Source organism: Brassica oleracea, chromosome C6 (genome assembly GCF_000695525.1).
Source record: "Brassica oleracea var. oleracea cultivar TO1000 chromosome C6, BOL, whole genome shotgun sequence".
In the NCBI taxonomy this organism is placed as follows: domain Eukaryota; kingdom Viridiplantae; phylum Streptophyta; class Magnoliopsida; order Brassicales; family Brassicaceae; genus Brassica; species Brassica oleracea.
In genome coordinates, this window is record NC_027753.1 from 32,245,179 (window position 1) to 32,260,226 (window position 15,048).

The 15,048-nt window shown below is 38.2% G+C and overlaps 5 protein-coding genes across 5 annotated transcripts; 3 read left to right on the plus strand and 2 right to left on the minus strand.

Annotated features, from left to right (window-relative positions):
* Positions 1-1,394: 1,394 nt before the first annotated feature.
* Positions 1,395-4,440, plus strand: LOC106298892 (probable serine/threonine-protein kinase At1g18390). Its single transcript, XM_013735022.1, has 5 exons — positions 1,395-2,286; positions 2,484-2,507; positions 2,640-2,966; positions 3,048-3,353; positions 3,649-4,440. Exons 1-5 carry the CDS (start codon positions 1,482-1,484, stop codon positions 4,272-4,274), a joined length of 2,088 nt encoding a protein of 695 aa, XP_013590476.1. The 5' UTR covers positions 1,395-1,481; the 3' UTR covers positions 4,275-4,440.
* A 435-nt stretch (positions 4,441-4,875) lies between these two features.
* On the minus strand, positions 4,876-6,709 carry LOC106299470. Its single transcript, XM_013735560.1, has 2 exons — positions 5,659-6,709; positions 4,876-5,443 (listed from the first exon to the last, which is right to left on the minus strand). The coding sequence occupies exons 1-2, from the start codon at positions 5,697-5,699 to the stop codon at positions 5,017-5,019; spliced, it is 468 nt and encodes a 155-aa protein (XP_013591014.1). The 5' UTR covers positions 5,700-6,709; the 3' UTR covers positions 4,876-5,016.
* A 175-nt stretch (positions 6,710-6,884) lies between these two features.
* Positions 6,885-7,843, plus strand: LOC106298723. Its single transcript, XM_013734867.1, has one exon. It carries the CDS (start codon positions 7,189-7,191, stop codon positions 7,669-7,671), a length of 483 nt encoding a protein of 160 aa, XP_013590321.1. The 5' UTR covers positions 6,885-7,188; the 3' UTR covers positions 7,672-7,843.
* A 534-nt stretch (positions 7,844-8,377) lies between these two features.
* LOC106298019 (alpha/beta hydrolase domain-containing protein 17A) lies at positions 8,378-11,267 on the plus strand. Its single transcript, XM_013734125.1, is given in 7 exon segments — positions 8,378-8,396; positions 9,876-10,116; positions 10,428-10,464; positions 10,558-10,794; positions 10,879-10,888; positions 10,891-10,925; positions 11,073-11,267. Coding segments are annotated over 7 exon segments (774 nt in total).
* A 72-nt stretch (positions 11,268-11,339) lies between these two features.
* On the minus strand, positions 11,340-14,460 carry LOC106300409 (probable receptor-like protein kinase At1g67000). The gene is made up of 4 exons (XM_013736542.1): positions 13,797-14,460; positions 12,891-13,565; positions 12,669-12,698; positions 11,340-12,451 (listed from the first exon to the last, which is right to left on the minus strand). Exons 1-4 carry the CDS (start codon positions 14,458-14,460, stop codon positions 11,340-11,342), a joined length of 2,481 nt encoding a protein of 826 aa, XP_013591996.1.
* Positions 14,461-15,048: the final 588 nt, after the last annotated feature.

Sequence of the window (15,048 nt, forward strand, 5' to 3'; positions counted from 1 at the left end):
ACATTTTTGTTAAAACATATTAATTTTTAATCATAGTAAAATTTGATTCCTATTTATATTTATAAATTTTATTTTAATATTATTTTTTGATAATTATAAAAAAATTCATTTCGTTTTTAAAGAAAAATTATACAATTTATTTAATATATGTTAACCAAAATTAAATGAAAATCTGTCTAAAATTTTAGTTTAATATATATATATATATATATATTTCCTAAATATAATTTAAAATAAATCAAAATGTTATTTTATCTTAATTTTATGTTTAACTAAATTCAAAATTTATATTAAAAAATTGGTAAGAAAATAATAAAATCTAGAATATTAACAAAATTTTATTTTAAATAAAATTTTAAATTAAATTTTTTTATTGCTGCACATAGTGCAAGAAAACACCTAATTAATCAAAAAAACTTTAAGCTAATTGCTCGTCTTTTATTTTTAACTGCTAATTTCTTGTCGTGTTTCTATTAATTTCTCGGTTTAGCACAAAAACATTGATCAATGGCAGTAAAAAATATTCTTTTGCGATCCATCCTAGATGCCAAACATGGTTAATATTTGTCTCATGAATAGCAACACATCATTAAAACAATCTATAGCTGAGAAGAGAAGTTCATCGTCCACAAAAGAGAGCTAGTAGCCTCTTGGACATTCATTATCTATCCCCTTCAAATAATTCAGGTAGAACAGCCATGAACCGTGCTAGAAATCTTATTATTGCAATCGGCATTAACTTATCATTTACTTGCACTTTCTTTCATTTTTTTCTTGAAACACCGTCACTTTCTTTCAATTATTGCAATTTCTTTATGGATTGTAATAAATAAACAACAATATCAGAAAGGGAATCTGCGCTGGTTAAAGTAAAAAACAAAACATATTTAACATTTTTAACAAAATAAGAGAATATTCCAAGCACCTGATTTTGAAGTCATGTTTTTTTTTTTGTAAATTAATCCACAAAATTAAAAATTCACAGGTCAACTTTCCAAGTGTTAGTTAAATCGTAATATAAACCAAAAATGATACTAAGTTTTTTTTTTTTAAATTGAACCTGGCTCAGTCGAACCTTTTTTTTCTTTTTTTTTTGAGAAAAGCTCAGTCGAACCTTGCAACACGAAACTTAACAAATGAGCAAACCATCATGCCACTTTTCATTTTCGTCGTTTACCAATAGTAATATTTTTTTTTACCAATAATATGCATGCAGCATGTCTGCATTGTAACTTCTAAGCCACCAAATTCCAAAAGAAAGTTCGGATTTGTAAGATACAAAACTCGAGAAAGGAATATTAATAGTATATAAAAAAGAGAAGGTTGGTCAATAAAAACCAAACATAGGTTCGTTTAATTCAACTTCAAAACCAAGACATTCATCAATTTTTTTTTTTTCTTTTGCGAATTACATTCACCAATTCTTCCATATTTCTTCTTTTTTCTTCTTCTTCATATTCCTATTTTTGTCTCCCGACACAATGATCGATCTGTTTCTATCCCCCACAAAATCTATGTTCCATATAATCATCATATGGATGCTCTTTGTGACACCTTCTTTTGTTTTCTCAGCTGATGATAAGCTTCACAGACTCTGCAGTCAACCGTTTCCCTGCGGCAATCAAAACGGTCTACTGTATCCTTTCTGGATAGCTGGCAGAGAAGACTGTGGCCACCCTGAGTTCAAAGTCAACTGTAGTGGTGGATTCGCAGAGCTAAGTATCTCCTCCGTGAAGTTTAGAATCTTAGAGGCGAACTATGACTCTCGTATCATAAGACTGGCAAGATCGGATTATATTATTGGCGATCTTTGTCCCACAGATACTTCAGATATGCCATTCAACCAAAGCGTCCTTCCACTTGCTCCTAGCACCGAGTTGCTCACAATTTATTACCACTGCAGCCAAGACTTTTCACAGTATGTTCCTACTTATTTTGGAGCCTTTGCTTGTGGTGGTGGTGATGATGATGACAAAAAAAATTATTACGTGACAAGAAACCTCTCGTCCCCTCAGCTTCAAGCGATAAGTCCTGTTTTAACCAACCTCAGCGTATTTTGCGATAAAAACGTCAGTATTCCTGCATCTGGGCCCGCGCTGAACACGCAAGCGTTGAATTCAAGTACAGATAATCTAAAGAAGGCTCTTGAAGAAGGTTTCGAGCTTGGACTTAACCAAGATTGTTCGATCTGCTTAACCTCTGGGGGTGCTTGTGGGTATAATCGGAGCTCAAGTGGATTCATCTGCTATAATATAGAAAAGGCCAATAACCGTAGTAGAAACAACGGTAAGATTTATTTCCTACTTGTTCTAACTTCTATAGTAGATGTCTTTCGCAAGTACCACCGTTTGTCCCTACCCCAAATCCTCCACGTATCGACCTTATGAGTTTCAAATTTAATGTTTCCAGTAAGATTAACAGTTTTGTATTCAGATCAAACTTACCTTATTTTGTGTGTTTATGGTGTCATTCCATTAATGCAGGTCTCTCCACTGGAGCTATACTAGGTACTTACCGTTCTCCTGTTGTTTCAAAAGATAAAAAAACTTGATTTGCCTGTGAATTGATTACAATATACCATATGAATCACAACACAAATAGTCTTATTATGAAAGCCTTGTTTTTTTTTTCTGTCCTAGGAATCGGGATTGCTTCTGTATTAGTGCTGTTATTTCTGACAGCCGGATGCGCGCTCTGGCTAATCAGACGGCGGAAGATACAAGCAGCTCAATACACAAACAAAGACTTGCCAATAACGTCTTATTCAAGCAAAGAAGCCTCAAGCCATCCAACTCCCAAAACAATCTCAAGCCGTAGCAATCACGCTCTTATCCCTTCAATCCCTAACATCACAAACGCAAGCACCTACTTTGGAGTCCAAGTTTTCAGCTACGAAGAACTCGAGGAAGCCACTGAGAATTTCTCTAGAGAGCTTGGAAACGGCGGCTTCGGTACAGTCTATTACGGTAAGAACCACTCATTTTTTAACACCCACTTCAAAAGATTTTGCATTCTGATCAAACATTTTTGGCTATTTCTTCTGAAAGGCGTGTTGAAAGATGGACGAGCTGTAGCAGTGAAACGACTATATGAAAAATCTCTTCAACGCGTTGAACAGTTCAAGAACGAGATCGATATCTTGAAATCCTTGAAACATACAAACCTCGTTATTCTCTACGGATGCACATCGAGACACAGCGCAGAGCTTTTGCTTGTCTACGAGTATATATCAAATGGAACTCTGGCCGACCATCTTCACGGTGATCGTGCTGAAGCCCGTCCTATTTGTTGGCCAGTTCGTTTAAACATAGCAATCGAAACCGCAAGTGCTTTATCCTTCCTCCATAAATCAGGTAAAACAACAAATTCAAATATCAATAATTTTTTTCTTGTCAAAATTTATATAAAAGTTTAAAGACTTACAAAATTAATGTAATGATTTATGGGTATACTTTTTTATGTGTTTTAATTTATTCATATTTAGGCGGTTAAGTAGATGGTACTCTGACATGTGAGGAAACATAGTAGAGTTTTTTTTCTTTGGTTAAAAGTGGGAGTTCTGGGTCCAGAGTCAGCTTTTAGATATTCCCATTTAAAAATTAATTTTCCGTCCCAAAAGTGGTTTGATTTGATTTGGTTCTGTTGTAGGGATCATACATAGGGACGTGAAGACAACAAACATTCTTCTAGATGAGAACTCCACGGTGAAAGTAGCTGATTTCGGACTCTCACGGTTGTTTTCAACAGACCAAACTCACGTCTCCACCATGCCGCAAGGCACTCCAGGATATGTAGATCCGGAGTATTACCAGTGTTACCGTCTAAACGAGAAGAGTGACGTGTACAGCTTTGGAGTCGTACTCACCGAGCTCATCTCTTCTAAAAAAGCCGTGGATATCACAAGACAACGTCACGATATCAACTTAGCGAACATGGTCGTTTCCAAGATCAAGAACAATGCGGTGCATGAACTTGTCGATCCGAGTCTTGGATTCGAGAAGGATCCAGAAGTGCAGCGTATGATGATTTCGGTGGCTGAGCTTGCGTTCCGATGTTTGCAACAGGAGAGGGAAGGTAGGCCGTGGATGGATGAGATTGTGGAGATTTTGAAAGGGATCAAGGGGGAGAAGGCCGGGAAGTTACCAGATGTGGTGGATATTAAGGTAAGCAGAGGAGTTGACGCTGGAATACTGAGTCATAGTGATCCTCCGCCGGTTTCGCCGGATACTGAGAAGTGTACTAGCAGTTCGGATACGGCTGCTTGTTCATTTTGAGAGATTGTATAATCAGGTCTCGTCGGTGGTGTGTAATAAATTCATTCTGGTAAACTCTTTTTTATCTTCTTTTGTATTTTATTTTTGGCTCAGCTAAGATCTTTATCGTTTGTGTGTATATGTGTGATTGCGTTTTTGGCTACTTGTCAAAATGACAATTTGAGTACTTCTCTTTTAACACTGTAGTTTTATTCCAAAAAGACCGGACCCGAAGGGATAAAGACTTTTTTTTGCAACACTTGGAAGGGTTAAAAGACCTTCTCCAATCTATTTTACTATTTTTTCTTTTACAGTAGAGGAACTCTATAATTGTGTTGTGTTTTGTTTCAATGTATTTCTCAATAATATCAATTTCTAAATACAGAGTAAAAATAGAAGATTGTTATTTCTATTTTAGAAGAAAAATAAAAATAACATGGAATAATTTTTATAAAGAAAGTAATGGAGAAGGGTTGAAGATGTTCTACTAAAAATCAGAGTTTTATAGACAAGAAAAACCGTACATAGATGCATGAATTTTTGATATTTAAAAAATCGATAGGTGGTAATTAATTTTTTTTTTTTTGTAACATGGCTTTCTTATATAAATGCAGAAGGAATATAAAATGTTTTACAAGCTAAAGCTTTAGTTAACCGGGCCTAACCCATTACATATGACACAAAAAAATCCATAATTGAGAACCCAATTGGCTAATTCAACCAATGGAATAGTAGGAGTCGGGGGAATTGATGTCGACGGAAGTTACGATGTAGATAGCCAAAGCTGCATCAGAGAGGAGGAAATGCGTTGGTTAGAGGGCCTAATTGAGGAGATCTTGTTGCGAATCAGGTGGTCTAGTTGCTTAATCAGGGAGTCTTTAGATCGGAAAGTTTTCCTGTGAAGTCGCGCGTTCCTCTCAGTCCAGATCAGGTAGATTGCCGTCTGCCAGCACCAGAGGGAGAGTTGAGAAGCGTTGCTTTTTTTCGGGAGAGTCTGCATGCGCAGTAGCGTCGAGTTCCAGTCAGGTACAGCAGCCATCAGGCATCGAGAAGCTACTATTGTCCAGACACAGAAGCTGAAGGGGCAACCGAAGAGCAAATGATCTCTGGTTTCATCCGCGGAGTTACAGAGGAGGCAAGTAGTGGGCGTTTGCATTCCCCAGCTATGAAGCCTGTCTCTAGTGGGGCATCTGTTCAAAACAAAAAGCCAAGCGAGGAAACAGTGTCACGGAATGCCTCGTTTAATCCATACCGAAGGAAAACAAGAGACTCTAGGGTGCGAAGGCCTAATCTCTTTGTATACTTCTGATGTGGAGTAACGAATGGAAGTGTTGTTACCAACCCGCCACTCATAGTAATCATCTTGATCAAGCAGTTCAATTGTAGTTAAGAAGGTTAGGTTTACTTGATTTTCCGATCTTGCAGGAGGCAGAGCCCACGAGCCATTCACATAGCAAGATGCAAGAGAAGCGTTCCAAGGGATACCGAGATGCGAAGTCTTAGAAGCTGAGAGATAGTTAGCCAAGTTCCCAAATGGAGACCAATTGTCAGACCAAAAGCGAGTTTTGGTTCCATTACCTACTCTTAGCTGAATCCATGAGTAAATTGTTTCCCTTAGCTTCAGCAATTTCCGCGCCATCCAGGACATAGACTAATTTGGTTCCACTGTCCAGAAGTTACTGATATCATCTTTTAAGATCTCCGATCGGAACCAGGCCACCCAAATCGATCCTTCCCGAAAGAAAAGGAGCCAAATGAATTTTAGGCAAACAGCTTTGTTCCAGCTTAGCAGGTCACGTAACCCTAGTCCACCTTTTTCTTTTGTTTTAGTTACCTCTGACCATGCCACTCTAGCTGACGCGTGACCTTCCAGGTTTCCTTTCCAGAGGAAGCTGCCGCAGAGAGAGTTGATCCTTGAAATGCAAGCCTTAGGAAGAATAAAGGCAGAAGACCAGAAGGTGGTGATGCCAGCTATCACAGTTTTGATAAGGAGAAGTCTTCCTGCAAAAGATAGAGTCTTGACACTCCATGAGGTAAATCATTTCTTCACTTGACAAATGAGCGGTTCACAATTTTGTAGTGTAAGCTTTTTAGTACAGAGAGGAACCTCTAGATAGCGGATGGGTAAGGACCCTGATGGCATTCCCGTAGATGCCTGAATAGCTTCTATTTCTGAGGTTGAAAGACGTGAGGAAAAGAAGCAAGATTTCTGCATGCTCACCGCTAGTCCTGATCTTAGCTCAAACTCTTCTAGGATCCTCAAGACAGTTTGTAGCGATGATAGAGAGCCATCTAGAAAGATTAGCAAATCATCTGCAAAATAAAGATGAGTCAATTTGGTTTTTGCGCACTGATAGTGATAGGAAAAGAAACCCTCAATAGCTTCTTTGTGTTAGCATTAGAGAGAGGCAGTTCACAGCAATAACAAAGAGGTAGGGCGATAGTGGATCTCCTTGGCGACCCCTGTGAATTTTACAAAAAAATTGAATTTAGCTTAGGTACACTGTTTCTTTCTGGATCATTTGGTTAAAATACGTTACTTTGACCCCCATGTCACATGTTCTAACCTCTTCATTGACCATTTAAAACTTTTGCTTAGTATTTTTATATAATTATTTATTAAATGACCCCCTATAAGAAATTATGCTGGCTCAGCCACTGCATTCAAGTCCAATTTGTCGACTAGAAGGACATCTAGACGAAGAATAAACCGATTTTTGGAACAAATGACAATTTCCATCAGCTAAAAAGATACCACACTCGTTCTAACTGCCACGTGTAGCCTATCTTCTTCAAGAATGGTGCCGATCCTAGTCACTAGATTCTTTACCTTCCACTATGAGTACTCGCACGAAGCAAAGAATCATCGGCCAGATCAACCAAAACGCTACCCGATCCTTCAGATGATCAACGGAGAGACCCCAAGGCCAAATCAATGTCTCTGCAGAAATTCAAGCTCCTCGCCACTCACTGCGGCACCGTCGCTGAGAGTCCGACGCGCAGCCCGGTCGTCCACCTCCGCCGCCGTAAAACGCTGCGTTTGCTACTCACCCGTTCATCAGATCGGTGGCGATCACCGGAGATCCAAAGTAACGCCGACGAATCGACGGGATCCGATGGTGCCCGGGGCTTATCCGGGAAGAGAGATAAGATCCGATCTCGGCGGAAGCTGAGAGAGCTATTCGTCTCTTCACCTCCGGTGGAGGAAGGCCAACGTGGCGGCGGCGATGCAGGGAATGAAATGGAGAGGGCGTTACCGGTTAACGGCGTTTATACTAGCGGAGGTATTGGAGAAGAGTCAACGGGTCGACGTATGGGCCTTAACGGCGCAACGAGGCCCATGTTATCTGGTACACTTCGATGTAGGTTACTCCGAAGAGCTTGGCGCCCCGTTCTTGTAACTATTCCTGAACAATAAAGTTAATAAAAGATTTGACAAATTTTTTCCGATTGATTAAATTTGCTTAATAAGTTACTTATGAATTTTAGTGAATCCCTATGTTGTTCTTGATTTTGGTGATGAATTTCTTTGGTATAGATATGTCTAGTTGCAAGTTTAATTTTAGTGAAAATTGCAAGAATTGCTTCTTTTTTTTGTGAGTAATTGAGTTTTGATTCAAAAAACAAAAGCAAAATCCAATCTCAGAATGTTTTAGATCGGACATGACGAAGGCCGCCCGTTTTATTAGGATGGTGATTGGCTGAAACCAAACCAGTTCGGAAAAGACTATGATTTGAAATTAACAAAAAAAAAAAAAACATGCCATAGTTTTCTGGTGATGCCTTAAAACTCAGAGAAAACAAACCTACACAGTGTAACAGAGTGATGCACTTCTCTCGCCGAAAAGCTTCTTCTCGTGACCTCGCCGGAGTTTCTTTACCCGTGCCCGAAGCACTTTCTCTTTTCTCTCGTCTTTCTCTTTGCTTTTGTTCCGGTCTTCTCCAGCCTTTTCAATATGCTTGCGGCTTTGGACGATGAGAGCTCATACGGTGTATGTTCTGTTTGCAATGGCTCAGGCAGTGGTCCCTCCTCTCAATCTGGCTTTGCGGTGAGTTGAGCAAGAAGACCGATGAGTCAATGGTCGGTTTGTGGGCTTTAGTTTTCTTTTGTGAATTTTATGTCGATGGTGGTGGCCTTTACAGGTTTGTTTAGGTACATGGTGGTCTTGTAGCATCAATATCGTTTGTATTTGTTCACCAGCGCCAAACCTTGTGCTACTTTGAGCTCTACCTCATTTTTAGGCTTTGTTTTGGTGATTGAACCAGCTTCTCCTACTTATCTGCTCTAGTTTCAGGTTCCTATTATCAGTTTAGTTTCATTTTGGAGGATCATCTTTTGGATTGAAAATTATTGCGGTGGCATCTACAAACTAGTCTCTTTAATTTTTCGCGATTTTAGGAAGAGCTCAAGACGTTGCAGTGGTTTTGGTATTTGTTTTTTTCTCTTGGAGGAAGTGTCTAATCCTTAGTAGTCTGCAGGTGGTTTTGGTTGGATTGATGTGTTTGTGTGTAAGATGAGAGGTCCTCTTTGCCGGTTTTTCCTGGCGATCATCAAGGTTCTCCCTGTTCTTTTGCTGTGTCAATGTCTTTGGCTCTCTAACTTGGTTGTGGTGGTGGTGTTTGCTGCACTCAACACTTCTGTATTTCAGCCTTAGCTTCAGTTATTCGATGTCGTCCTTAATTAAGCTCGTGCTTTCGTGATTGTGGCTTTGTGTTGGTTTGTTCCATGTTGCCCTGCTTTCCTCGAATTCAGCAGCTTTATAGAGTTAGTAATTTATAAAAAGTTCCTTTTTTAGATTTTTTGTTTTGGAATATTTTTTATAAAATAAAAATATAATTTTACAATATATACATTAATTAATTTTAAAATTTCGACTTTCACATTGTTATAATATATTATTTAATATATATGAATATTTTTCCTAAAATGTAATTGTAGTTGTAAACATAATTTTACTAAACATTATCAAAATATATCGAAATGTTAAAAAAATATATAGCCGACTCCTTTGTGAATATATAAGAAAAAATATTATGTTTTGTTTCTACTTATATAAATAATAGATTATTATTATTTATAATTTGGATATAACCATGTATTTACTTAAGATTTATTATTAAAATATAATTTTATGGAAAACTAATCCAACTAATGAAATTTATTAGTTTATCAAATTTATACTTATAAGATTTTGTTATAATTTGGAATCTTAAGCCTAACATCTTGTTTTTCCATGTTTCCCGAAAATTTATGGCATCTAGTCTTTTTTCTTATAAAAGAGTTCTCTCAATTAACGAAAAAATCATAAACACACTATTGTACACTAGAAATAAAAAATTTAGAGGTAACTGCGTAGATGCAAAATTTTCTAATGTTTTACTTGGGACATAATAAAAAGTACTTTTTTATAACCACAAGTAGCTTTATTGTTTTTTAGTTATTTTGCTTAAAAATATATTAAACTTTAATAATTTTGTTAGATATCACTTTTAAAAATCTTTTAGTATATATTTTCATAATAACTAAGAAGCCTGTAAACGTCATTTTATTGTTGCATGGCCAACCTTCATCCACCTAATAATATTATTTGCTGATTTTGACTTTTTGGAACTTTGACAAAGTGATATTCGCAACCTTTCTGCCATTTCCGGAAATCCCACGCCGCGATGACGTAGACATCCTGAAGCTTCGTACACGTTGCGGCAGTGAGATCGTAGCTGTTTATATCAAACACTCCAAAGCTAACGGCACAGTTCTGTATTCTCAAGGTAACGCAGCCTATATGGGACAAATATTTGAGCTTTCTGTCGAGCTCAGCAATCGCCTTCGCGTTAATTTATGGGGTGTAATCTCTCTCTAAAAGTCAATTGCTTAAGCAAAGTTTGAGTTAAGTCCATATCACTTGTGTAATGAATGAAAGTTGATTACGGCTTCGAATGGATCGTGACAGTCTAAACACCAACACACAGCAATTAATATTAACAAATATATATATATATATATATATATATGTATATATTTATAGGTTTTTGTTAGTATTAGAATCGCACCGCATTTATTCCATTTAATATCATTCGGATTCTACTTTGGGAGGAATCTATTGCAACGTTTTGTCATACTGACTTAACCATTGCGACTCTGTTTTTGTGTTTGATGGTTTATTTTTCCATCAGGTATGATTACTCTGGTTATGGTCAGTCTACAGGACATGTATAGTTCCGCTCTTACTACTTTGTTTTGTAATAAGCCATTAGACTTCCATGATTGTTTTGTTATTGATATAAGACTTGTTACTTGAATCAGGCAAGCGAGTCTAATACATATGCTGGTATAGAAGCATCTTATAAATGCCTCAAAGAAATGTACGGCGTTATAGATGATCAACTGATACTATATGGTCAGTCTGTTGGTAGTGGACCTACGGTTGCTCTAGCGTCGCGCACACCTAACTTGAGAGGCGTGGTTTTATAGTGTCCTATTCTGTCTGGGATGAGGGTTTTGTATCCGGTGAAATGTACATATTGGTTTGAAATTTACAAGGTGATTTAGGGATGCTATATATTTTTTTCCACATTGGTTACATTTCTAGCTCCTGCTCACCTGTACAATTCCATGTTTCTAAAGAATATTGACAAATCGGTGCAGTGACATGTCCTGTATTAGTGATCCATGTAAGTGACAGCATCATATCTTTCTTTTGTCTTTTATTTGCCTCCCATTTCATTATGAGAATAGCTCTCTTCACAAGAAAGCTTGTTATGCATTTACCGCGAAAGTTTCTGTATGCAAGTCACTGAACTATCTTGTTGGTCTTTCAGGGAACTGCTGATGAAGTAGTTGATTGTTCGCATGGAAGACGGCTCTGGGAACTCAGCAAAGAGAAGTATGAACCTTTGTGGATAAATGGAGGTGGACAGTACTGCGACCTTGAACACTATCCATCTTTCATAAGACATCTGAAGAAATTTGTTGCATCACTTGCCAACAAACAAGCGAAGGCAGGAGAAAATTGACACAATAGTTCATTAATAAATATTATTTACTTTTTCTGTGATTTAATATGGCTGAGGAGGTTTCTTTTGTTTTTATACAGTATTCACTGAACATACTTCTGTGTAAACAGAAATATCCTCTGAAAGCGTAGAAGATTCTAGAAGAGGCACTTGTAAAACAGGCTTTGGAGGGACATCAAGAGCATCAAGACTTCCTTCCATCATCTCTACTACTCTGTCCATCGATGGGCGATCTGAAGGGGAAGACTGAATACACCACAAACCCACCAATGTCATCTTCTTTGCTATCTCCTCTTCTTGAAAGTTGATTCCATTTCCCTTAGGCCTTCCACTGTCTCCCATCTCAAGATCTGTATAGATCCATTCAGGAAAGTATACTGAGCTTTTGGTAGATGCAGTTTCTTCCGTTGATGGTTTGGCTCTTGATCCAATCATTTCAAGAACCAGCATTCCGTAGCTATACACATCTGACTTGTGTGAGACTTGACCGTACACTCTTGAAAACACTTCAGGTGCAATGTATCCTATCGTTCCTCTTGTGTCCAACAGTGACAGGATGCTTTCTTTCCTCCCACAGAGCTTAGCAAGGCCAAAGTCTGAAACTTTGGGGCAAAGGTTGTGATCCAAGAGTACATTCTGCGGCTTTATGTCGAAATGAACAATCCTTGTTCTGCATCCATGGTGCAAGTACTCTAGACCACGAGCAACGCCCAATGCTATTTCATATAGCTTCATCCAGTTCTTATTTGACGACTTTGTGCTAGAGATGAAGTTATCAAGAGATCCATTTTCTAAAAACTCGTAAAGAATGGCTCTCTTGGTACCCTCAGCACAGAATCCAAGCAGGGTAACAATGTTGACATGAGAAGTTTTGCTCATGGTCGCAACTTCATTGAGGAAGTCTTCACCATTACCCTTTGAGTCTTTCAAGACCTTAACCGCCACACTACGACCATCACAAAGGGTTCCTCTGTAGACAGTTCCAAATCCGCCTTTCCCAACCACTATGGCAAAGGACTTAGTGATTCTCTTTACTTGCGCATAGCTATAGTGTTTCAGTGGAATAAGGGCCTTTAGATTAAGTTGGCTAGGATCATCTGAGGTCTTTTTTCGCCGGCTGATAACACAGTACAAACCTCCGGCTATAAGAATGATGCCCACAAATCCAAAAGCATACTCCATTCCTAGAGATGAAAACAAAAACCAAATATTATCATCGATCAGCAAGAATAATATACGGCTCTTCAAGAATGTATTAAGTAATAAGTGTACTGACAATAAGATTACAATCAGTAAATTGACGTCTACCACATCAACCAAACGAAAATAAATTGTTTGATTCATAAGAAGATTATGGTAACAAAATGGGGTGTCCCTAAATTACAGGAAAAGGGTAAGCACCTGCTTTTGCGGGAGAAGAGATGCCTGCATCTACAGGATGACAAAAAGAAAAGGTCAGCCAAAAAAAATGCAGAGAGAACATTTTATTTACTAGAAACTAAGAACTTGACATTCAATGGAGTTTTTTTTTTGTTTAATGGAATGTAGGAAGATCCAATCAAAAGTTGGTTCTTGTGGAAGAACATTAAGAAAGGAGATCATCATATATGAAAGAAAGCTTACCTTTGTTTCCGCAGGTATGGCTATGAATATGATCTTTACAGTAGCAGAGAAAATTGTTTGAGCCCTTCTTATATCCACAAGCACCCCCAGAGTCCATGCACATGGAACATTCTCTGTGAAATTCAACCTTGAAACCCTCTTTAAGAGCCTTCTTTAGATTATCTCGACTTGCACTCTTCTGCAGAGTGTTCAGCGCCGGTCCAGATGCAGGAATACTGACGTTTCTTTTACACGTTCCACCCAAGTCTTTTAAAGGAGACGAGAGGTTTCTTGTCACATAGTAACTTTTCTCATTAACTTCACAATCAAGATCTCCCACGTAAGGAGAAACAGACTGTAGAAACTCCGGTGTGCATTCATGATAAATGGATATCATGCCGGCGTCACCAGCTAAGGCAAAGACGTTTTGGGTGAACGGATCGTTTATAGGGTGTTGGGGACACAAACCACCGATATAATCTGATCTTGCTAATCTTATGTCACGAGGTGTATAGTCTGCCGCTAAGATCCTGTACTTAACAGAGCATATGTTAATCTCTGCAACACTGCTGTGACAGTCGAGTTTGAATTCAGGGTGGCCACATTCTTCTCTGTCAGGTATCCAGAACGGGTACAAGAGACCACTCTGATCGCCGCAGCTAAACGGGGCACTGCAGCGCCTGTAAAGCTCATCAGCTGAGAAAACAAAAAGATGAAACATTGGCTTGGTACCCAAAATTCGAAAAGAAAATATATGTAGTTAAAGGCCTCCTAATTGTTTTTAAAAAAGTTTTTTTTATAAAATTCGGTTTATGGTTTTCAAAATTTCAGATCCGGCCATGTATAAGAGTAGAACTAAAGGAACCACTTCAATATAATTAATAAAGGAGATGACTATGAAACGATGAGGTTATATAAGAAACATACCACTAGGTTGATGGGTTCCATGATTGGATGAACATTCTTGACACGCTGTCTCATCAATCTTCACCTTCACCTCAAATCCTTTACTTAAAACACTTTCCAAATTAGTCATGTTCAACTCTTTCTCTTCCGGAACAAAGCTCTTAGGAACGATAACTGTGAAACATTCACCGCAGGAGTCATGAAAATCACGGTCACGGGTTTCAGACACTACGATAGGACCTATACCAGGACATGTATAACTCGAACGGTAAGGAAGCTTAGAGTCGCAGTGGTGGAAAACAGTGAGGTTCTTGTACATCTGCGAAACCTCAAATATTTCGGGAGGCAAGGTTGCATCTGCGAATGTAGCGTTGCAAAAGGAATCTCGAAGATCTGCTATGGCAAGTCTAAGAGTTTTAGATGCTTCATCTATGTGGAGAACCTCGTACGGATGGTTTGAGATGATTAAAGACGTTGTGTTTTTGCTGCAGCGAAGCTTGAGCAATGAATGACCGCAACTTTCGTGACGGGTCCCACCTGAGAAGGGGAAACCAGCTGTGATGTTCCCACAGTGAAACATAGTCTCACATAACGTATGATCTTGTTGACTTAGAGCACAAGGAAGATGGTGAAATAAGGAAAAGAGGAAGAAATAAAACAGAAATGAATTGAGGAGATTGTACATGATAAGATTTTATCTTCTGGAAAGTGTGTTCTTGTCTAGGGAGGAAAAACAAGTTGGAGATGGAGAAGGAAAAATGAAAAACAGAAAATACGAATATTCAACGTGGCGAAAAACAAAACACGATACCGAATGATCTATCTAACACTCGAATCCAATATGTTTTCTTAGAACTCAGTACAAAGAACTAGGACACGTGCATTTGAATATTCACGTTGAAGGTTTAGATTCTGAAGGGCTTCGATTGTTTAAAAGGTTTCCTAATACTTTTATATGTGAGTGTTTCGTTGGCACGACCGTGGGGGTGTAAAAATGAAGCAATAAGAAACAAGATGGTGGGTTAAGGTCTCAAGACAATAGAGATACCACTACAAGGGACAAACATGCATGGTTGGTTAAGGTCTCAAGACAATGGAGATGCCACTACAAGGGACAAGCATGCATGGTGGGTTAAGGTCTCAAAACAATGGGTTATTAGTTTATCATATCTCATCTACCAATTATCATACTTGTAACCACTATATATATGAGATGTTCTCATAAGCAAATCAATCAAGTGAATAAGATTATCCTTCTTTACTCTCTCTCTCT

What these genes read in the sequence shown, in the direction of transcription:
- LOC106298892 (XM_013735022.1), top strand. Translation starts at nt 1,482, where the DNA reads ATGATCGATCTGTTTCTATCCCCCACAAAATCTATGTTCCATATAATC. An exon ending in TAACCGTAGTAGAAACAACG is followed by an intron (nt 2,287 to 2,483) that starts GTAAGATTTATT and finishes CCATTAATGCAG; the next exon opens with GTCTCTCCACTGGAGCTATA. An exon ending in CTTCGGTACAGTCTATTACG is followed by an intron (nt 2,967 to 3,047) that starts GTAAGAACCACT and finishes TTCTTCTGAAAG; the next exon opens with GCGTGTTGAAAGATGGACGA.
- LOC106299470 (XM_013735560.1), bottom strand. Translation starts at nt 5,699, where the DNA reads ATGGCTCGTGGGCTCTGCCTCCTGCAAGATCGGAAAATCAA. An exon ending in CTGCAAGATCGGAAAATCAA is followed by an intron (nt 5,444 to 5,658) that starts GTAAACCTAACC and finishes TGTTTTGAACAG; the next exon opens with ATGCCCCACTAGAGACAGGC.
- LOC106298723 (XM_013734867.1), top strand. Translation starts at nt 7,189, where the DNA reads ATGTCTCTGCAGAAATTCAAGCTCCTCGCCACTCACTGCGGCACCGTC.
- LOC106300409 (XM_013736542.1), bottom strand. Translation starts at nt 14,460, where the DNA reads ATGTACAATCTCCTCAATTCATTTCTGTTTTATTTCTTCCTCTTTTCC. An exon ending in TGGAACCCATCAACCTAGTG is followed by an intron (nt 13,566 to 13,796) that starts GTATGTTTCTTA and finishes TTGTTTTCTCAG; the next exon opens with CTGATGAGCTTTACAGGCGC. An exon ending in CCATACCTGCGGAAACAAAG is followed by an intron (nt 12,699 to 12,890) that starts GTAAGCTTTCTT and finishes GTCATCCTGTAG; the next exon opens with ATGCAGGCATCTCTTCTCCC.